Source organism: Heterodontus francisci, chromosome 20 (assembly GCF_036365525.1).
Source record: "Heterodontus francisci isolate sHetFra1 chromosome 20, sHetFra1.hap1, whole genome shotgun sequence".
In the NCBI taxonomy this organism is placed as follows: Eukaryota; Metazoa; Chordata; class Chondrichthyes; order Heterodontiformes; family Heterodontidae; genus Heterodontus; species Heterodontus francisci.
Window position 1 is genome coordinate 77,886,424 of NC_090390.1, and position 24,097 is coordinate 77,910,520.

The 24,097-nt window shown below is 42.9% G+C and overlaps 2 protein-coding genes across 3 annotated transcripts in view; one reads left to right on the forward strand and one right to left on the reverse strand.

The window, feature by feature from the left end:
* Nucleotides 1–485: 485 nt before the first annotated feature.
* arl3b (ADP ribosylation factor like GTPase 3b) lies at nt 486–23,706 on the reverse strand. Its single transcript, XM_068053065.1, has 6 exons — nt 23,600–23,706; nt 11,288–11,431; nt 5,910–6,026; nt 2,727–2,777; nt 1,529–1,714; nt 486–1,099 (listed from the first exon to the last, which is right to left on the reverse strand). The coding sequence occupies exons 1-6, from the start codon at nt 23,600–23,602 to the stop codon at nt 1,052–1,054; spliced, it is 549 nt and encodes a 182-aa protein (XP_067909166.1). The 5' UTR covers nt 23,603–23,706; the 3' UTR covers nt 486–1,051.
* A 171-nt stretch (nt 23,707–23,877) lies between these two features.
* The window catches only part of sfxn2 (sideroflexin 2), an 86,190-nt gene continuing 85,970 nt past the window's right edge, over nt 23,878–24,097 (forward strand). For both annotated transcript variants that reach the window (XM_068053066.1, XM_068053067.1), the window contains exon 1: nt 23,878–23,994. The gene's annotated coding sequence lies outside the window, so the exon portion shown is untranslated. The remainder of the gene's footprint in view (nt 23,995–24,097) is intronic.

The following is a 24,097-nucleotide window of genomic DNA, read 5'->3' on the forward strand; positions in this document are numbered from 1 at the left end:
AATTTTAACAGCTAAGCAGTTGCTGACTGCCTAGTCGGCAAGAAACATGTTAATGATGCCCAGCTATTAAAATTGTCTGAGCCTGTCTGCTACCAATCCTAGATGGGCTGGCCGCTTGCTTTGCCACAGTCCTACCCAAGAGTTAAAAAAAAAAATCAAGCCCGTAGTAAATTAATTCAATGGCCAAATTTGTAGGTGAAAAAACTGACAAATAAGGCAACTCGAAAGTTGCATCCAGTCTGATCCAAACACTTGTGTATGATGCTGGGCCAGCTTGTGCTTCAACTGAGGATATAATAGACTTTTTGGTAAATTTCACTGCTACATTTCTGGGTTGGGTTTATTTGCAGGGTAGCTGCGTAATCAATCTGAATCAGGTCCGCTCCTTCCCATCTATCTTGACCTCCATAGTTTAAATTAGTGATAGCTACAAAGGTTTGGAGCAATGATGACACAGGTCTTTGTACATCCATGAGGGACTGGGAAAGGAAAGAAAAATATTTATTTTGAGAGCAAGGTGGCAAATCAGTCCAGTTCCAATTAATATATATTTAACTGTACATGTTGACATGGATAGAGTTCGCATCAAAGGGGCACAGTATAATTTGCTATACAGGAGAATGCTTCATCGACACAAAAGGAGAAGGGAGATAGGTTTTATTAAAAAAAAACACTAAACTGGATGACAGAAACACATACCCAACTATAACAATTACAATTTACTTTTGTCAACCTTTCAGCAAATAAAAGGCATGTTCCACAAGAGTTATTATTGCACATCAGTCCATGCAGTAGCACACCGTCTCCAGAAAGATAGCACAAAAAAAATGCCTGGACTGATGTATCGTAGCAACATTTACAGAACAAGTATAATATTTATAAAAGGGTTGTGGAAATTCAGGTAGCGTATTGGAACTACAGTACTCCCAGGTTTCTTCTTGGTACATAGCTAAAACTGTGAATGGTAGTGAAGATTTTGGTCAGGAACAATTAGTGTCATTGAACTAGGAATGGTCTCTTCAGGTTCCCTTCTTTGTGCTCAGGAGCAGTTTCATTTCTTCTTCGCATGGACATTTTTGCAGACCCAGTTCATTCCATCCTGAAAAAAGATCAAATTACAGAGTAGGATTCAACACCTTTGAGCAGGTACAGGTGAGTGTTAAACCGAAATACAACTTGCTGAACAGGTGCTGGAGGCAGACTCACCTGGGTATGCAGTACATCATACGCACCATTTTGAACAATGGGCTAACAACTGAGATACATGTTTGGTGCCCTGCCAATGGTTTTGCATAGCCCAACAGGAGATCTTGGTCGATTTGACTGAAGATGCAGAAGGCCTCTATCCCAGCTGGCAATTTGTATCAGCAGCTGGGCAATAGCATGTGCAGCCCAGACAGTCAAAAAACCATCACGGGCCTCTCATGCTAATCCAAGATTAAAAGGAAAACAAGACTACAATGTACACCACGATAAAGTAATTGCACCCTTTCTGGATATAAAAAAAAAAGCGATGACAGCAGCATACCTGTACACCCTCTCCTGTGAGTGCAGAGCAAGACTGGATTTGCCAGACACGGTCACGAATTGTATGCAGATTCAACCCTTCAGCAATCTCAGACGCCGGGGCAGCTGTAAGCAAGTCCTGCTTGTTGGCAAATACAAGAACGGGAACACCACTCAGCTTCTCTTCATCCAACAGCTCAGCAAGCTCCTGAAAGCATATTCAAATGAAAATATTATACTAACCCTTTGGTGGATACACTGATGAAACTGGAATCTACTGTTCTCTGAAAGTAAAAAGCTACAACACTTTAAATTGGTAGTTATGTTCTTGATATTCCAAAGTGCTAAGAATGCCATATCAATGAACACCCCGATCTTCAAATCTGATTCGCAGACAAATGAATAGGTTGGGCTTGGCACTTGCTCTCTCTCATACCACCTCGTTATTTTATATGCACATCTATCCTAGACTATCTCACTGCATAATACAGACAAGAAATACCATTCAACCAAGCTCAATTTATGGGATCTTAAATATTTTCTTACCTATGGAATGGAGTGATAAATTGAAAGGCTGATTTATTTTCTTAGCTGAAGAATCTAAAATTTGCCCTTATAGTATGATAAATCTTCTCAAGGAAGAATTGATCCTTCTCTCATCTTCTGTCTCCAAAACCCCATCTCTCCACAGGGACCTCATTTTAGCTCCTGATGTTTCTCCTCCTGTTCTTCCCAAGCTCCAAATATGCTGGTTTAGAATTCCTTCCTCCTGATTATATCCTCACTAAGTTGAAATAAAGACTCAACCTTTTATTTTAACGTACTCTTTCTACTGACCTACATCTACATCGTGCCATTAATGTAGAAAAACATTCCAAAGCACTTCACATCAGTGTGATCAGACAAAAATCGACACTGAGCCATTCTAGGAAAGGTGCTTAACAGATATGTCAATGAAGTAGGTTCTAAAAAAAAAACCCTTTGTAATTATGCTTCAGATCTCACATGTGAATATAAAACTCTATTTATGCATATCGATAACTATCAGAGAACCAGCCATTTCTTGGTCTCTAATTATTATGCCCATCTTCATTCTTATTTGCTTCAAACCTGGTTTTGCTGGATGCATATGGTTAAAAAAAGGAGTACTGCAGAGTAATTGTGTACCATGTCATGAATTGTGTGTATAAAATTTCAGGAGGAAAAATAACACCATTCACCTGGCCCGTTTCTTCAAACCTTTTTCGGTCTGCACTATCAATGACGTAGATCTGGAAGAAAATTACAATTGGTTTACAAGTCAGAGAAGAAAAGGTGCATTGCGCAAACCAAAAGGAAAACCCCTGCACATCACAACTCAAACAGGACAGCAACTATTCAAAATGACTGACTAACAGGTTAAAAACAAAATGCTCTATTACCCAGTTTAGAACAGGGAGATCAAATTCAGTTCTTGCCCTGAACCACTATATGCAGCAGTTGAATCAGAAGAGAGTAAGATATTCACAATAGAATATAAAGATCCTAAACAAACATAATCCTGCAGAGGTAGAATTATTTGTACACCCAAACGAACAGCAACAGAAGCAGTACAGCTTTACCATGCAAACAAAATAAAACACTGCAAGTAGAAATCTGAAATGAAAACAGAAAATTCTGGAAACATTCAACAGATCAGGTATCTGTGGAAAGAACAAGCAAGTTAACATTTCAGATGTGCTATCAATACATGGCTTGTTTTAAATAAAAACAAGAAACGCTGGAACCACTCAGCAGGTCTGGCAGCATCTGTGGAAAGAGAAGCAGAGTTAACGTTTCGGGTCAGTGACCCTTCTTTTTTATTTCAGATTTCCAGCATCCGCAGTATTTTGCTTTTATTTTCATGGCTTATTTTAGTTGTTTCATGGCCAAGTTTTAGAAGTTAAAGGTTTTGTACACATGGGGAGTGAGAAACATACATCAAATTATTAGAGCCAGTTGTGCAGACATTAGCAATAGGCCACTGCCATGAATGTAACTGAAGGGTGCGTAGAAAATTTCAATTTTATATTGTACAACATTTTATTTGATTTATTCTTGGGATATGGATGTCACTAGCAAGACCAGCATTTATTGCTCATCCCTATAACGGGGGCAACAGGTGATTTACTGTCCTTCCTGGGGGTTTGGGGTGAGTTAGGTGATATATTCTCTCTATCTCAGGCAGACCCATCAGTGAATGGAGCAGAAATGTTAAGATTCCTCTTGGGCTAACTGAAACCTCCCCACTAACCTTATAGTTTCCTAATTCCAGAACAAGACCATACGTTACCTTTCAAAATGGGATATTCTTCAGTTCTCACATTTGGAGATGCATCATCATTAAGAAATGAGAACTATGCTAACTTTCATGCCTTAGCTGTCTTGGTCCACAAGATTAATTTGAATAAAGAAAGTTCTTAGGCCAGTTTGATCACATCCTTCCAGAATACTAAACCTACTACCTTCACATGATAATATCCAATCGTTTCTGAATAAAGTTGCGTCCTGGCCTCAACATCCAGCTATTGTTCAGTCGAAGTGTGAGGTGATGCATTTTGGGAGGACTAACAAGGCAAGGGAATATACAATGGATGATAGGACCCTAGGAAGTACGGAGGGTCAGAAGGACCTTGGTGTACTTGTCCATAGATCACTGAAGGCAGCAGCACAGGTCGATAAGGTGGTTAGGAAAACATATGGGATACTTGCCTTTATTAGCCGAGGCATAGAATATAAGAGCAGGGAGGTTATGATGGAGCTGTATAAAACGCTAGTTAGGCCACAGGCGGAGTACTGTGTACAGTTCTGGGCACCACACTATAGGAAGGATGTGATTGCACTGGAGAGGGTGCAGAGGAGATTCACCAGGATGTTCCCTGGGCTGGAGCATTTCAGCTATGAAGTGAGACTGAAAAGGCTAGGATTGTTTTCCTTAGAACAGAGAAGGATGAGGGGCATTGATAGGTTAGATAGGAAGAAACTTTTTCCCTTAGCAGAGGGGACAATAACCAGGGGGCATAGATTTAAGGTAAGGTGCAGGATGTTTAGAGGGGATTTGAGGAAAGCATTTTTCACCCAGAGGGTGGTTGGAATCTGGAACACACTGCCTGAAGAGGTGGTCGAGGCAGGAACCCTCACAACATTTAAGAAGTATTTAGATGAGCCATAGCTTACAAGGCTACAGGCCAAGTGCTGGAAAATGGGATTAGAATAGTTAGGTGCTTGATGGCTGGCACACACGATGGGCCTGTTTCTGTGCTGTATAACTCTATGACTCTGGAATAGACTACAAGCAAGTTGGTTAAAAATAAACATACCAGTAATGACCCTTATAACTTCCACAACTATTGTCTATTAGTAATTTAGAGCTGATAGTGTAGTAGTGTATCTTTCAGTTAAACTCACACTCTGATTAATAAGGTGGAAATGCATGTGTGATAGTACATTTGATTGACAGTCCAACTGGCCTCAAAGATTCTGCTGGACGCAGGAGATCAAGATTGATAACTTCCAAAAGTTTGTCTTCTGTTTGAAATCTAGGTGGCAACTTGGATCATGCTTTGAGTTTTAATCTATTATTGAGACTGTTTTTATATGACAGCTATAGTAGTGGTGCATTCCACTTGACACCAATGCTAAAGTTGTACTATAACTTCAAAATCAGTGCCTGATCCGACTCCATCGCGGAGTGAGATTTCCTGGAGGGGGGAGTGCTGCTCTGCTTCACCCAAGAGTGGGAATTTCACTGGCCCTAGGTCTGGATTTACACTACACCTTTGTAGCAAAGAACAATCTGCACCAATACAGCAGTTGTACTGTAAATGCAGTCAGAGATGCAAGAGCCAACACTGCAGTCAGTAGGTTTGCAATCCTCACAAAAAAGCAATAGTCATTAATTCAGAAAGGAGAAAAGGAATAAATTTGCAACACTTTTGGAACTCAAAACAGACTTTTTTAAAAAATTGCCCTTCAAGTCCTTCTGGCCTTATCATTTTCCTCAAGACTAGATTGAGAGAGATCCCAACTTGTGAACCAAACTTAGAAATGGGTATTTCTCACTCTAGTCACTCCAGCACATTGATTCCACAGCTGATGCCATGGTTTACAGCATTTCAGAGAGAAGCAATCATAAACAATACTTTGTTTTAAAAAAATAAGTTCAATACTTGGAATGAGGGAGTAAGCATAGAACCAATCTATCCTCTGCATTAATGATAACCAAGTAGCATTAGATGGCTAATAAATAAATTAAAATCCTATCAATCTAGATGGCCACATTTTGTTTACATTAATAGAGGAATGTAAATAATAGTGAATAAGTATGGATAAAAGTCAGTAGACAGTAGGGTTGAATATAAAAGAGAACATGGGTAAATACTCACAAGCACATCAGTATTTTCAAAGTAGTTTCTCCAGTACGGCCTTATCTTTCTCTGTCCTCCGATATCCCACACATTTAACTTGAAACCTTGAGACTGCACACTTTTAATATTAAATCCCTGAGGAGATAAGAAAGGAATTTTTTTTTGTTTTTAAAGTGTATTCCAGTGCAAGTTTACAGTGAAACCATATTAAACCCAAACAAATGAGCCATCAAGTGCATAATTCTACTGCAAAGACATGCTCACATTCATGCTGAAATTCAGACCACTTCAAATCCTATTTTGTTAAAATTAAAAATCTGCAGTCTTTGTCTTCTTCCTTGCCAAGTAATCCTTAAGCTGTCCACAGGACTAGAGAGTATCTTACAGATCTAATGCAATGAAATTGCATATGTAATATAGGTCTCACAAAAAGAAACACTTTGCATTTATACAGAATCTTTAACAAGAAGAATGGCCCAAGGTGCTTCAAAGATACCCAAGGAAAAAAATGAACATTGAGCCAAAAGAGACATTAGGAGGGGTGACCAAAAGCTTGGTCAAAGGGGTGTGGTTTAATAAGGATGCCAATGGAGGAGAGGGAGGTGAAGAGGCAGATGGTGTTTAGGAGAGGAATTCCAGAATGTGGGTGGGACCTAGGGTGTATGAAGGCATGGCCACCAGTGGAAAGGTCAAAAAGAGAAAGCATGGGTGGGGGGAGGGGCACAAAATGCCAGAGTCAGAGGAATGGAGAAATTGGGGGTGGATTGTAGCACTGGAAGATGTTAAGAGTTAGGGCAGGACAAGGCTATGGAGAGATGTAAATACAAACAAGAATTTTAAATTTGAAGCATTAGGAGTGCGAGAGCCAATATAAGGGTAAAGAGCAAGCAGACATGATGCAGGACAGAATATGGGCAGAGTTCTGGGTTAGCTATGTGGAAGACGGGAGGCCAGTCAGAAGAGTACAGGAATTGTCTTGTCCGTTGGCATGGATAAGAGTTTTGGCAACAGATGGGCTGAGTTCGGGGCACGGGAGGGTGCTGTTATGGAGGTGAAATATTGGAAGAATATATTCAACAATCAAAACATCTGCTTTGACAGAATTACTCAGTAGTTAGAACTTAATGGTTTTAAAACTATGAATATCAAATCTTAAAAATATTGGTAATTTTACTTTTTGTTCTCCTGCATATGTAATTTTTTTATTTCATGCCAATCCCATCATAGAGAACTGCCAACTCAGAGATTCACTGATGTGATTGGAATCACTCCAAAACCTGTGGACCAATTTAAAATATACATTCATCTCAAATCATTTAAATTATCTTACCTAAAATTTAGTATAAACAGAAGAGGATCTATATTCCATTTGTACAACTGATCATAACCGAAACTCAGTTATCTAAACAGCACACTTATTACAATATAAATTGGATCCCACAGTTCTTCATATATCCTCTTTATCCATAGTCTGTCGAAAATAGTTGTGAATCATACGAAAACCATAGGAAGGGTATTATTTATTTAGGACATTTAAAACATAAATGTGCTGTGCCACCTTGAACAAGGGCATTTTGTATTGCTTTTGTAGGATTAAGGGAGCCATAAACAATGTATATTTCATCTGAGGTTATAGGTTAATCAGTGCTGTAGTGAAGAGTTTCTGCTGTTTGCTAGGCAATTATCTGCATAATATAGTGACTGACAGAAGGTTGTGCAAAGGATATTTTCCCCAGTTGGCTTGCAAACTTGTTTTTCTTACACCAGAGAACTTCAACACAGAACGTTCTTTGTATTTAAAACATACCAACATCTCAATTTGTTGAATTACTGCTATGCAAATTAAACATGGCACTGTAGCACTTTAACACATTAAATTACAAGAAAAATCTAATTACCAGAAATGATATTTATCTACAGAATGTAAAGATAAACCCTGGAGTCTACATTGTGAAAGTCTGTAGCCTCAGCCACTGCTGGGCACCTGCTGAACGAGGGCTATGCAAACTGCAACCCACGGTATAGATCCAGCCCACAAGCAGAAGCTACTCGGCCCTCTCCTGAGCGCACATCAGCTCCCTCCTTAATGCTGCCGTTGGGTTCTACCACATGATGTTGCTGCTTCTTTAGGTAAACACTGATGCACACTATGGGCTGGATTTCATCAGGGTGGTGGTAGCCCCACGACAGGCTAGAAAGCCGGAGGTAGGGGGGGGGGCAATGCAGCCTCAACCATTTGGTGGAACGCCAGCTGCTGTCCCTTTAAGGGAAGAGAGAGTCCACCTCCAGGAGCTGCAGGCCAATCGTAGGGACGACAGCTCTTCAGTCCCAGCGGCTGAATGGACTGTTTCTGTGCTGTATATCGATGGTCGCTGACCTCGCAGCAAGGCAAATGTGGTTGGGGGTCCTGTGGGGTTGGGTGGGGGGGCGTGGTTGGTGAGGCTGGGTTGTTACCATGGAGCCCTTCCATGGGCCACAGAATGCCTGCTTCGGAGGGCCCCCTCCGAACCCGCAGGGAAGCCACCGGGGTTCACCAGGTGATCTCCAAATATGGCAGAGGGACCACCCGCCACTGGTAAAATGCCAGCAGTGGCGGGAAGAGGCACTTATTGGCCACTTAATTGGCCTTTAGACAGAAGGGCGATCCTAAACCTTCCCCACTGCTGGCAAAATGCTATCGTGGCGGGAAGGCAACGAGCACTCCATTCCCTGCCTTCCTCGCTATTTTCCATCCCCCCACCTCCCAGCCTGCTCTTGTGGGCCACATAAAATTCAGCCCTATGGCAGGAATTCTTGATATTGGGTGTTCCCATCCACAATGTGCAAAGGCACTGAATCACTTGGAGCAGCAGTGTGTAGTAGGTGGTGGTAGCAGTGCTTAGAGGGTACAGTCAGCAGCTCCACCATGGGCAAGAGTTTGCCAGCATGAGATTGGAGAAGTTAAGGAACAACAGTAACACAAAGGGGGAGAAGAGTGCCAGCTTGAACAAGAGAAGGGGAGAAGACGACCACTTTGAACTGCTGGAGGGAGAGGAAAGAGTGTCATAGTGAACTTGGGGCAAGGTGGAGGAAAGTGTCAAAGCATCAAAGGGATGCAAAAAAAAAAACAAGTCTGGGACAAACCTAAGCAACTTTGCTATCATCACAACAGTAGATAGCAACCTAAGGGCTCAAAGATAAGCAACAGAGTGACCCATGAACAGAAAAGGTTTGGGCAGCCCTAGTTTAAAGGAAAAACGGTTTAGTTACATTCCTTTATGATATGCACCCTGAATGCAATGCTGCGGTCTCTGACCCTTGCAGCGAGAAGCACATTCAAGGAATGCTACTGTAAAGTGGAGGTGGAAGCCATGTCGCAGGATCTTTTATTTTTGCAGACATCTAGATGCACACTTTGGGAATGGGGCTGAGGATTGCAAAAGATAGGTTCTCACATGAAGTTAACTTTATACCTTGTTACACTTGATGTTCAAGCAGGTTTTTAATCGAACGTGCAACTGAATGAAAAGTGGAGGTTTTTGAAAACAAAAATTATAAGCTTCCAAAATAACTAGGAAGGATTACCAAATCTGAGTAACTCATTAAGTTTTGAAATACTTGATTCAAATGCCAGTTACAGATTTTAAATAATCTGAGGTGGTTGCCAAATAACAGCTTTCCAAAAAACACACAATAGCGAGCCAGGCCTGCTCCTTCACCTCAGGAATGAAAAGCACCACAAATGACCTTCAGAGTACAGCTATATATAAAAAAAAAATCAATGGAACCCATGGAGTAAATCACAATGCTGTAGTTTCAGTCATCTGCTAGTGGGGAGCCAGTTATTTTACTTCTGTTTATGGTACGCAATTTAAAATTGTAACATTATACACCAGGACCATATTTCTGGCAGGGCGTGCAAAGGCAGTACCAATCTGCGCACATGCCCCCTACCCTCTGCGCATCCGCTGCGTTCCGCAGTGCCAGGACTGATGGGCGCATGCGCAGATGACGTCATCGCGTGATGTGGGCAGATGGGGATGGCGCACGCGGGCCGGAGAGAGGCGGGGGTCTGGGGAGCGGGGAGAGAGCGGCCGAAGACCTGGCTGGTGGTGGGTGCGCTCTCCGCCTTCCCCCCCTGGCCCGCTCCCGCCTCCCGCCTGCTCGCACGCCGCCCCAGCCCGCTTGCTCACAGACCACCCCCTCCCCCCACGATCGCATGCTCACCACCCCTTCTCCCCCGACTGCATACTCACCGCGCCCCCTCTCCCGACCGGATACTCACTGTCCGCTTGCCACACCCCGACGGCCCGCTCGCTCCCTCACCTCCCCGGCCCGCTCCCTCCCACCCCTCCCCTGCCCGCTGCTATGTGTTTAGGTTGCCATCATGTGATTATTTGAGCAGCGCCATCTTTAATCCTGGCAGCTGCCTGACATCACAGACTGTGACGTTTTAGTGACACAGGCTGCACTTGCGCATGTGTCATTGCAGCGCCACCTAGTGCGGGCATTGTCAGCAAACGCAGCCATTAAAATATGCTGTGCAAGGCAACTGGCTGACTGCTATCTGCGACCCCTACATTAGAACTTCAACTTTCACAATTGACACTCGAACAGTAAAGGTAAATGACAGCCAGTTCAAGGCTTAGTGGGTACCTTGATCAAATATTTCATAGGACACATTGGTGCTAATGGATACAGTCGACTTCTGGTACACATCATGAGGGAAAATTACAGGAACAAACTTATTCCAGTACATTGTACACAAATATTTTCTGCCGCCTTCTGTGCCTTTCTCTTGACCCATAAGATATCACATACTTTGAGTATCTAATTGTCATAGGGCATTAAATATAGAGGCCAGTAGCACTTAAAACTGTACTTGCATGACAGATACACAACCGTCAAATTATATATATTAATGACTTTTAAAAAATATTGTGTTCAAAATGAGCGATGTCATTGCTGGAAAAGGAATCTTTTCTGCTTCGGACACGCTGGTCTGTATCGTACATTCCCAGATTGGGTATAATGTGATACCAAGTAAAGCCTCAGGAATATCCTTATGCTTTCAGAGTATTGAGGCATTCCCTTGCAGATTCAATTACCACATTTCCCACACCTGCCATCCAGTGGCCTCCTGAATTAGATTGTCATTTTACCACTGAATTGGGACATTTTTTTGCTTTAAACTCATGCCTTGGAGAACTAGATTGAGGCAGCCAAAGTTGATTACATATACGACCCTTCCACCCAGCAGCCACAAAGGATTTTCTTCTCATCAGTCTGGGCTGTATTTTAACCCAGGTCTCAGATGAAAAGTCAGTGTCTTCCCATTGCAACATCCAGTTTTGCTGAATTTTTTATAATTTAAAAAAGCCTTGAAATTTGAAGTCATCACTTAATGCAAACATTACCTGTGTAGGTGTGATGTGACTGATGTCTTCTGAAGCCAGCTGTTTCAGTAGTGTTGTTTTCCCTGCATTGTCCAAACCCAGAAGGAGAATTCTAACCTCCTGATCAGGGGCACTCTTCAATTTGCGCAGGATTGATAGCAAACCCTAAGAACAAGAAAGAAAGTAGCCATCCTTAGCTTTACATACATTAATCTTTTTCCAGTTTTTCTACGAGTGACCTACATAGCTATACGGGGAGGTGGTGGCATAGTGGTATTGTCACTGGACTAGTAACCCTGAGACCCAGGATATTGCTCTGGAGAAGTGGGTTCAAATCCCACAACAGAATTTAATTAATATCTGGAATTAAAAGCTCGCCCAATAAAGGCAATGAAACCACTGCGGATTGTTGTAAAAACCCATCTGGTTCATTAATGTCCTTTAGGGAAGGAAATCTGCTGTCCTTACCTGGTCTGGCCTACAAGTGACTCCAGACCCACAGCAATGTGGGCCTAGCAAGCCACTCAGTTGTATCTAACCACTACTAAGTCAAGGAAGGAAACCAGACGGACCACCTAGCATCGACCTAGGGACCGGAAACAACAACAGCAAACCCTGCCCTGTCGACCCTGAAAAGTCCTCCTTACTAACATATGAGGGCTATTGCCAAAGTTGGGAAAGCTGTCCCACAGAATAGTCAAGCAGCAGCCTGACAGAGTCATACTCGCAGAATCACACCTTACAATGTCCCATACACTGCCATCGCCATGCCTGGGTATGTCCTGTTCCACTGGCAGGACAGACCTAGCGGAGTTGGCAGCACAGTGATATACAGTCGGAAGGGAGTTGCCCTGGGAGTCCTCAACATCGACTCTGGACCCCTTGAAGGCTCATGGCAACAGGTCATGGGCAAGGAAATCTCCCTGCTGATTACCACCTACCGCTCCCCCCAGTTGATGAAACAGTATTCCTCCATGTTAAAGAACACTTGAGGATGGCAAGGGCGCAGAATGCACGCTGGGTGGGGGACTTCAATGCCCATCACCGAGTGTGGCTCGGTAGCACCATTACTGGCTGAGTCCTAAAGAACACAGCTGCGAGGCTGGGTCTGTGGCAGATGGTGAGGGAACCAACAAGAGGGAAAAACATACTTGACCTCGTCCTCACCAATCTGCCTGTTGCAGATGCATCAGTCCATGACAGTATTGGTAGGAGTGACGGTCTCCACAAGGACTGTGCGGTGAAGTTCTGACTTCACATTGAGGATACCCTCCATCGTGTTGTGTGGCACTACCACTGTGCTAAATGGGATAAATTTTGAACAGATCTAGCAATGCAAAACTGGGCATCCAGGAGGTGCTGTGGGCCATCAGCAGCAGCAGAACTGTACTCAACCACAGTCTGTAACCTCATGGCCCAGCACTCTACCATTACCATCAAGCCAGGGGATCAACCCTGGTTCAATGAAGAGTGCAGGAGGGCATGCCAGGAGCAGCACCGGACATACCTCAAAACTAGGTGTCCATCTGGTGAAGCTACAACACAGGACTACTTGCATGCCAAACAGCATAAGTAGCATGCAATAGACAGAGCTAAGCAATCCCACAACCAACGGATCAGATATAAGCTCTGCAGTCCTGCCACACCCAGTCGTGAATGGTGGTGGACAACTAAACAACTAACTGGAGGAGGTGGCTCCACAAATATCCCCATCCTCAATGATGGGGGACCCCAGCACATCAGTGCTAAAGATAATGCTGAAGCATTTTGCAACATTCTTCAGCCAGAAGTGCCGAGCGGATGATCCATCTCAGCCCCCTCCTGAAGTCCCCAGCATCACAGATGCCAGTCTTCAGCCAATTCGATTCACTCCCCGCGATATCAAGAAACGACTGAAGACACTGGATACTGCAAAGGCTACGGGCCCAGACAACATTCTGGCAATAGTACTGAAATCCTGTGCTCCAGAACCTGCTGTGCCCCTACACAAGCTGTTCCAGTACAGCTACAACACTGACATTTACCCCGCAATGTGGAAAATTGCCCAGGTATGTCCTGTACACAAAAAGCAGGACAAATCCAACCCGGCCAATTACCGCCCCACCAGTCTACTCTCGATCATCAGTAAAGTGATGGAAGGTGTCGTCAACAGTGCTATCAAGCGGCACTTGCTTAGCAATAACCTGCTCAGTGACAGAGTTTGGGTTCCACCGGGGCCACTCAGCTCCAACCTCATTACATCCTTGGCTCAAACATGGACAAAAGAGCTGAACTGAAGAGGTGAAGTGAGTGTGACATGCCTTGACATCAAGTCAGCATCTGACCGAGTATGGCATCAAGGAGCTCTAACAAAACTGTAGTCAAAGGGAACCAGGGGGAAAGCTCTCCGCTGGTTGGAGTCATACAGAGAGCAAAGGAAGATGGTTGTGGTTGTTGGAGGTCAATCATCTGAGCTCCTGGACATCACTGCAGGAGGTCCTCAGGGTAGTGTCCTAGGCCCAACCATCCTCAGTTGCTTTATCAATGCCCTTCCTTCAATCATAAAGGTCCGAAGTGGGGATGTTCGCTGATGATTGCGCAACGTTCAGCACCACTCGCGATTCCTCAGACACTGAAGCAGTCAGTGTAGAAATGCCGCAAGACCTGGACAATATCCAGGCTTGGGCTGATAAATGGCAAGTAACATTTGTGCCACACAAGTGCTGGGCAATGACTATCTCCAACAAGAGAGAATCTAACCATCTCCCCTTGATGTTCAATGGCATTACAATCGCTGAATCCTCCACTATCAACATCCTGTGGATCACCATTGACCAGAAACCGAACTGGACTGGCCAAATAAATACTATGGCTACAAGAGCACGTCAAAGGCTAGGAATCCTGCGGCGAGTAACTCACCTCCTGACTCCCCAAAGCCTGTCCACCATCTAGAAGGCACAAGTCAGGAGTGCGATGGAATACTCTCCACTTGCCTAAATGAGTGCAGCTCCAACAACAATCAAGAGGGTCCACACCATCCACAACAAAGCAACCTGTTTGACTGGCACCCCATCAACCACCTTCAACATTCACTACCTACACCACCAAAGCACAGTGGGAGTAGTGTGAAGCATCTACAAGATGCACTGTAGCAACTCACCAAGGCTCCTTAGTCAGCACCTTCCAAATCCACAACCTCTACCACCTAGACAGACAAGGGCAGCAGATGTATGGGAACACCGCAACCTGCAAGTTCACCTCCAAGCCACACACCATCCTGACCTGGAACTATATCACCATTCCTTCACTGTCACTGAGTCAATAACCTGGAACTCCCTTCCTAACAGCACTGTGGGTGTACCTATCCCACATGAACTGCAGTGGTTCAAGAAGGCAGCTCACCACCACCTTCTCAAGCGCAATTAGGGATGGGCAATAAATGCTGTCCTAGCCAGTGACGCCCACACCCCATGAACGAATAAAAAAAAACTAATGAAGAATACAAACAAGGCTTTCGTGTTTACACTTACAGTAGTGCCACAATTATCAATGACGAAAGTAATTGTTCCACTCTATTCATGCCACTGTACAACAAAGTGTGTGTACACATATATATATTCACCCGACATGATATGGAAATACGCTAACTGCTAAGCTACGTGCTGCTCCACATACCTTTCCTCCTCACTTGTGTTTAAAATAAAGATTCATTGCAGAATCTCCTACTGTAAGTCATTCTTTCCAAAAACTGTGGAACCCCTTATCTCCCCAGTCTTTTTCTGCCACCCAAAATCTTCAAGTTTTTAAAGCTATGGTTCAGCATCATCTACTTGCTGTTTTCTGATTGACCTCATCACCTATTTTAAAATTTCTTTGCGCCTACCACGCCCCTGCCCCCCCAACCCCTAGAGTGCTGAGAATGTGGAACTTGCTACCGCAGAGAGTAGTTGGAGCAAATAGCATAGATGCATTCAAGGGGAGGCTAGATAAGCATATGAAGGAGAAGGGAATAGAGAGTTATGTTCAGAGTTTGCTGAGGAAAGACGGGAGGAGGCTTAAGTGGAGAATAAACTGGCATAGACTGGTTGGGCAGAATGGCTTGCTCCTGTGCTATATGTCCTAAATAATGTAATCCTACACACGATGACTTTGCTGGTGTCCTAAACTTTGAACATTACCTTCAGCTTTTCAGTTTAAAAAAAAAGTGTATCGGTCACAACCCATTTTACGCATTAAATCAACTGTGGTACATTCACACCTGCTTGGGAACATAGGAGCAGGAGTAGGCCATTCAGCCCATCGAGCCCGCTCCACCATTCAATATGATCAAGGCTGATTGTCCACTTCAATGCCTTTTTCCCCCACACTATCCTCATACCCCCTTATGTCATTTGTATTTAGAAATCTGTCAATCTCTGCTTTAAACATACTCAATGACTGAGCTTCCACAGCCCTCTGAGGTAGAGAATTCCAAAGAATCACAACTCTCTGAGTAAAGAAATTCCGCCTCATCTCTGTCCTAAGTGGCTACCCCCTTATTTTGAAATCGCGTCCCCTGGTTCTAGACTCCCCAACCAGGGGAAACATCTTAGCTGCATCTTCCCTGTCTATCGCTTTAAATATTTTGTAGATTTCAATGAGATCACCTCTCATTCTTCGAAACTCAAGAGAATACAGGCCCAGTTTCCCCAATCTCTCTTCATAGGACAGTCCTGCCATCCCAGGAATCTTCGTTGCACTCCCTCTATGGCAATAATATCCTTCCTAAGGTAAGGGGACCAAAACTGCACAGAGTACTCCAGGTGCAGTCTAACCAAGGTTCTATACAATTGAAGCAAGACTTCACTACTCCTGTACACAAATCCTCTTGCGATAAAGGCCAACATACCATTCGCCTTCTTAATTGCTTGCTGCACCTGCATGTCGCTTTCAGTGACATATTGACGAGGACACCCAAGTCCCATTGTACATCTACACTTTCTAATCTCTTACCATTTAAGAAACACTCTGCAAAACTATTCCTCCTACCAAAGTAGATAACCTCACATTTTTCCACATTATATTCCATCTGCCATGTTCTTGCCCACTCACTAAATCTTTCCAAATCCCCTTGAAGCCGCTTTGCATCTTCCTCACAACACACATTCCAATCTAGTTTTGTGTCATCCGCAAACTTGGAAATAAAACATCTGGTCTCCACATCCAAATCATTGATATATATTGTGAACAGCTGGGGCCCAAGCACTGATCCCTGCAGTACCCCACTAGTCACAGCATGCCAACGCGAGAATGACCCGTTTATTCCTACTCTCTGCTTTCTGCCTGTTAACCAATCCTTAATCCATGTCAGTATATCACGACCTATCACATCTGCTTTAATTTTGCTAACCAACCTCCTGTGGGGAACTTTATCAAAGGCCTTCTGAAAATCCAAGTATACCATGTCCACCAATTCCCCTTTATCAATTCTGTTAGTAACATTCTCAAAAAACTCCAACAGGTTCGCCAAACATGATTTCCCTTTCATAACTCCACGTTGACTGTGCCCAATCAGATCATTATGATCCAAGTGTACATTTATTACATCCTTTAGAATAGATTCTAGCATTTTCCCAATGACTGATGTAAGGCTAACAGGTCTGTAATTCCCTGTTTTCTGTCACTCTCCTTTCTTAAATAGTGGGGTGACAGTTGCGACCTTCCAATCTGCAGGAACTGCTCCAGAATCTATGGAATTTTGGATGATGATCACCAATGCAGCCACTATCTCCATAGCTACCTCTTTCAACACTCGGATATAGAATAATCGGGTCCCTGGGACTTATCAGCCTTCAGCCCCATTAATTTCTCCTATACAACCTTACTAATAATAATTTCCTTCAATTCTTCATTCTCCCTAATCCTTTGGATCTCTAATTCTGAGAGATTTCTTGTATCTGCCTCAGTGAAGACAGACACAAAATAACCATTTAACTTCTCTGCCATTTCTCTATTCCCCATTATAAATTCTCCTGATTCTGCCTGTAATGGACCCACATTTGTCTGAGCCAAACATTTCCTTTTTACGTACCTGTAGAGGCTTTTACAGTCCGTTTTTATATTTTTTGCGAGCTTACATTCATGTTCTATTCTCCCTTTATCAGTTTCTTCATCCTCCTTTGCTGTATTCTAAAATCCTCCCAATCCTCAAGTTTACTACTTTTCCTGGCAACTTTATAGGCTTTTTCTTTTAATCTTATACAATCCATAACTTCGTTATCCACGGTTGACTGCCTTTACTTTTGGGGTTTTTGTGCCTTGAAGGAATGTATAGTTGCTGTAAACTGTGTAATATTTCTTTAAAGACTATCCATTGCCTATGTACTGTCATACCTTTTAATGTATTTTTCCAATCCACCTCATACCTTCATAATTTCCTTAGTTCAAATTTAACACCCTGGCTTCAGATTGAACTACCTTACTATCAAACATAATGTAACATTCTATCATATTATGGTCACTCATCCCTACAGGTTCTTTTACAACAAGATTATTAATTAGCCCTTTCTCATTACATAATAATTAAGGAAGGATGCTGTGTTTTCCCATTCTTGGGAATAGCTGCTTTATTCATCCATTTTCCCAAGAATTGCAGTCACGACCTGCCTTTCAATTTTCATATGGAAGCAGGTGATTGGAAAAATTCAAATTATCCCTGTGCGACACTACTCCCTAATTCCCTAACAAACTCATTACTCAATATAATAAATCTGGCCGATGAATCATTCAAGATTAATTTCTTCAAAACACACGGTCTCATGGTTACCACTTAACAAAGGTAACTACAAGACTTGGTTTCAAAATCAAGCGCAGTTACCTTCTCACCTATTCTAGGTAGTGAAGGCTTTCACACCAGAACAACATTCTTGAAATCAGGACCCAGTTCCCACCATTCAGATCCAGATCTATATCCCATCACTCTGTGTTATGTATTTCAGGTAGAAGATTGTCTGTCCATTGAGCCTGTCTATCCAGTTATCCCATTTCTTTTCTGTGAGATAGCATTTATAAAACAAAACAAATTCCTGTATCTGTTCGGAACGTGTCCACTTCTCTTTAAAACAACTGGAAATTTCCTATTCAACTGACAGTTTGTTCCCTATGTTTAGCACCATTTCGCTGAAGACATTTCCACCTATTGCTTCATCTTATCTCCACTGTTATTGAATTTCACACACAGCAGAATAATTTGCTTTAAACTTATTGAATCCTTTCAAAATTTAACTTTCCATCAACTCTTCCCTTTGACTTCTCAAGAGAAGGTTCAGGGCACACAATTTCTCTTCATAGCTAAATCCTCTGTCCTACTATTAACTGGACACCTTTGAAGAGTGTTATCAAATCGTATCGCCTTTAAAGTAGAGATCAGACCACAAGCGGACAATACTCCAGATGTGGTCACACCATGGCCACATGCAATTTTAAAATCACCCCTTTTGATTTATACGTTGTACTCTTTGCATTTCATTTCTGCTCCTTTTCAGTACCACCTGTCAGCAATGGGCTGACGAAATCAATGACCTGTGCACCAATATCCTGAAAGCTCTTGTCTGCTCCAACACCTCCATTATGTTCTTATCTCCTTTTCTTTTGCCAAATTTCATCATTTTACATTTTCCTGAACTAAACTGCATCTGCCACCAGCTGCCCATCAACCCAGCATCTCCAAATCCTTCAGAATATGTGCACAGTGTCGCATTATGTTGTTTTGCTGTAATCTGCAGATTTAGACATCTAAAATGAATTGACTTGTGTTTTCAAGTAATTTATATAACAAACTGTAGTGGTCCCTGTGATTCTCTGCAACCAACCACCCCATGGAAAAACATGCGGACATAATAGATTAAACATTAGCGTTACTCCATTGATCTATACATCAAGTCTCATTTAAGTGTGCCTAATCTTTCCAACACGAGCAACATTAATTGCTAAGCCAAATACAGCAATATGTTCTTACAACTATAAATCCAGTTTCATTCACTGTACACACGGCCATACTGTTCAAACATTAGAACCTTTTACTGGAGCTAGCAATTATAAGTAACAGGCTCACTTAAATACAAGTGACAAATTCATCTTCAATATTCCCAGAAACTATGTTTGATAAAGTTAGTGGGGATCTTAAATACATGAAAAGATGGAAATTGAATTTTTAATGGTTGCACATTAAAATGTCCACTATATGAAACAAATCCTTCTAGAGGCAGATTCCAATGCTGTAAATCTTAGCAAGTCTAATGCAGACATGTATTAAAAAGTGGGAACCTACTTAAGTGAACAATCTCTGCAGTACTGCACAATACATGTTGAACATCACTCTGGAGGAAGATCAAAGGAAAACATTGGCACCAAATGCAACTTGGATGGAGGACTTCAACATCCAAGAGTGGCTCAGTAGCACCACAAGAGTCCCAAAGAATACAACTACCAAACCGGGCTTGTGTCAGATGGTGAGGGAATCAACAAGACCTGATTCTCATCAACCAATTTATCACATCTGTCCAAAACAGAAGTAGGAGTAAATATCACACAATCCTTGTGAAGACAAAGTCTAGTCTCCACTGTAGGGGCTTCTACCATTAAGCGTTGTGGCACTACCACTGTACTGAAGCGGGTCTAAGTAGGGCAGAGCTGGTAACCCGAAACATGAGGTGCTGTGTGCCAACAGCAGAACTGTACATTACAACAATCTGTAGCGTCGTGGCCTTGCATATCTCTCCTTTCTTGATCACAAGTATTTCCAGCATTGCCTGTTTTTATTTCCATTATAACCATTTGGTTCCAGGCCTCATCACAGCCTTAATTTAGACATAGGCACATAAGCTGAATGCCAGAGAAGGGAGGGTAGCTGCTTTTGACAAGGCAGCATATGACTGAGAATGGCACCAAGCAGCCCTAGCAAAATTGAAGGCAATGATCTTCTTTCCATCAAAAGGTCAGGAATGGGTCATTTGCTGACTATTCCACAGTGTACAGCTTCATTCACAATTCCTCCAATAATGAAGTAGTCTGTGCCAGCCTACAGCAGAACACAAATAATATCCAAACCTGGGCTGATAAGTAAGTGATGGTAACATTTGTGATATATAACTGCCAAATTATGGCCATCTCTCCATGACATTCAACAGAGCAATCACCAAAATACAAACCATCAACACCCTGGGGTGGGCGTCAGAAGCTGAAATGGACCAGCCATAACAACACCATGGGTACAAGGGCAAGACAGAGGTCGAGTGCTTGAACAAGTGACTCACCTCCTGATTCAAGCAGCACAGATATCGGAGGGTTGCGGGGCTGAAGGAGATCAGAGAGATAGGGAGGGGCGAGGCCATGAAGGAATTTGAAAACAAAATTTTAAAGTTGAGGCATTGCTCATCCGGGAGCCAATGTATGTCAGTGAGCATGGGTGATGGGTAAGTTAGGACATGGGCAGCAGGGTTTTGGTTGAACTTAAGTCTATAGAGGGTGTTAAGATGGGAGGCCATTCAGGAGAGAATTGGAATAGTCAAGTCTAAAGCAACATACGCATGAACGAGGGTTTCAGTAGCAGTTGAGCTGAGGCAGGGAAAAGTCAGGCAATATTAGAGATGGAAATAGACGGTCTTAGTGATGGCACAAATGTGTGGTCAGAAGCTCAACTCCAGGTCAAATATGACATCAAGATTTAGACAGGATGGTTCAGCCTCAGACAGTTGCCAGGGAGAGGGATGGAGTCGGTGGCTAGGGAACAGAGTTTCTGGCGGGGACTGAAACATCGTCTTCAGTCTTCACAATATCTAGTTTTGAGGAAACGTCTTCTCATCCAGTACTGGATATCGGACAGTTTGGCAATTTAGCCAGTGGAGGGGTCGAGAGAGGTAGTGCTGAGGCAGAACAGGGTGTCATCAGTGTCCATGTGCAACCTGACGTTATGTTTTAAGATGATGTCACTGAGGAGCAGCATGTAGATGAGAAATAGGAGGAAGCCAAGGATAGATCCTTGGGGAACCCCAGAGGTAACAGTGCAGGAATGGGAAGAGAAGTCATTGCAGATGATTCTCTGGCTATGACTGGATAGAGGAAAATGGAACCAGCTAGTGTAGCCCCATCCAGTTGGACAAGGAGAGATGGAGGAGGGTGGCATGGTAAACCGTGTCAACAAGTGCAACAATATTGTGGGAACACCATCATCTCCGAGTTACACACCAAATTAACTTGGACATGCAGTGCCACCAGTGTTGGATTGCAATCCTGGAATCCCCTGCCTAACATCATTGTGCGAGCACCATCACGAAAATGCAATGCTTCCATGTGAAGGACCTCCCCACCTCCATCTCAGGGCAACTAGACATGGACAATAAATGCAACCTTCCCCACATTCCCAAAATACATGCACTATTTAAATATAAATTATATTGCAATACAAGTGCCCTATAGAATCAATTTTAAAATATTTCATAGTAAATAAAATTTTTGGCTTTAAAAAGGATCGACCAACAGTTCCACGTGAGCTGCAGAGTAATATATTGTGCCTGACACTGTCATACTATTGTAAAACAGCAAATCATCCAATTTACTATGAGCAACACCACAGGAGATTCTATAATACAAGACATACTTATAAGGTCTAAGAATGACCACCGTTAAAGGCAGACATTTTTAAAAGCATTGTCTGACAAAAAAAGATATGGTGAAGGTATAAATACTGCAACACCTATAGGACTCAATGCTGCACTTTAGCAGAACCCCTTTCACCATACAGTTCATCAACCCAACTCACTCTCCCAGCAAATGGTGAAATCCAATTAGTATGAACTCCAAAGTTACAATAATTAACAAATGAGGAAGACGCAATTTCCTTAATTAACCACTGACAATAAGTTAGTGGAGCCAGGTCAATAATTTCTATAATCCCTATTTCTATAAGCAGAGGCTTGATGGTTATAAAAAGATAATGTAGCAATAAAGATCTAATCAGATGCTACAATTTAACACTGACATGCTAAATTCAGTTCCAGAGGGCCTTAGTAGGGGTAGATATAAAGGGTAAATCTCAGGTGGCAGCTACAAGAAAAAGTTCCAGTCAATTAAGCTGACCTGTGCAAGACAAAGAAAGATTATTTCTACACTGAATATTTCTCCTTTCTCAGTGCCAAATCAGTATCCTTTGTTGGATCATGAATCCGTTTATTTCTATTCTGAATGATACCATTGGTTTAACAACTGTGCCATACAGTTCATCATCGACATCCCATAGAACTTGAGATGTCCCTTTTGTTCAGACTTTACTAACTACAAATATACCTAAATAATTTTAGCTAACATTCATTAAGAGCTCACTTTAAAATTTTCTCTTTGCATTTTGAAAAATTTATTTTCAGAAAGTTATCTGGGACACAAACAAGGATAATCCTTTGAATAAGACATTAAACCTGCTACAGTGATTCAGCTCCAATGGTTGAAGGACTTATTCTAGTGCTATGACTAACAGCAATCAAAACCACCAAAATTAAAAACAAAATCACCATGTTGATATTTGTGGGAACACTCTACACACAAACTGGCTGCTGTGTCTGACTACTTAACCAGTCACTGAACTTGAAAATAAGTAATTGCATATGAAGCATGTTGAGATGTCACAACCTAACATATGAATGCAAATCTTTCTTTCATAATTTATAAAGGGCTATCATAGCCAGACAAAACAAGATCACATTAAATCCAAAAAAAAATTAAATCTACCCTAACATGGGCTCCAACGTATTTATTCAACTGAAGGAGAGTGGTGCGTGTCAAATTAAGTTTACATTACTTCAAAGAAAGTGAATGATCATTGCTCCAGGTCTGACCAGAGGAATTAGTTGCATTTCCCTATTCAGACTCTCCAACTTAAGTAGTTTTAGTGAAGTGAACTGATTTCAAAATTTCCATTAAGACTGATTGGGGGGGGGGGGGGAAAGGAGAGAGGGGAAGAGACCAGAAGCTCTGGGCTCTCACAAATCCTCCATTTATTCTGCAATGCACCAGTAGATGAAGGAATAAGTGCATGCCCATTTATATAATGGGGGTGGTGGGGAAAATTATAGAGAAATCCCTCCCGCCCCTCCGTGTAAGTCTACGGCTAATCCTTGGCCTCACGGCCATGGCGTCACAGCAACCGCTCACTTAACAACAGAGCAGGGACCAAGAGGCAGCGGGACACAATCCCTGGGAACAATCCGCCACTCCAGTAACGAGAGAAACACACTCGACATTTAATACCCCTACTCCCCGCCACCCAGCTTCATGGCATTGATTCCCCATCTCTTCCCCCCACCTCTCTATCCCTTCACTCACCATCTTCCTCCTCCTCCTCCTCAAGGCGCCGGGTGATTATAGAGGCCGACGTCAGCACGCAGCCGCCGCAAGGGCACGTGACCTCTGCGCCTTCCACGCACGCGCAAGCGCACTGGGATGACGTTTACAGCGCACGATTGGTGGGGGCGAGGCGGAAAAAGTCCCGACGTAACACGGCTGCCGCCGCCAGCAAGCGCACGTTTCGGTGACGTAGAACGCAGATGCCGTCAAACCTTCGCTCAAAGTGATGACGTCTCGGGGGGGAGCGGTGACGGTAGGCGGTGATCGGCTCCGCGGGCGCTGATTGGACGGAAACGTGTCGCCAGGACGGGAGAACAGTCAAGTTGATACTTTCTTTTTGGGCTGTAGCAAATAAAGAGATTGTAACTTTCCAGGTATGATAGTAACTGTGTTGCAGTTTTCTTGCTATTTTGACTCTTTCAATATACAGTATTGTCCCTGTAGTGATTTAGATTCCTGCATTGCTGCTGCTCCTGC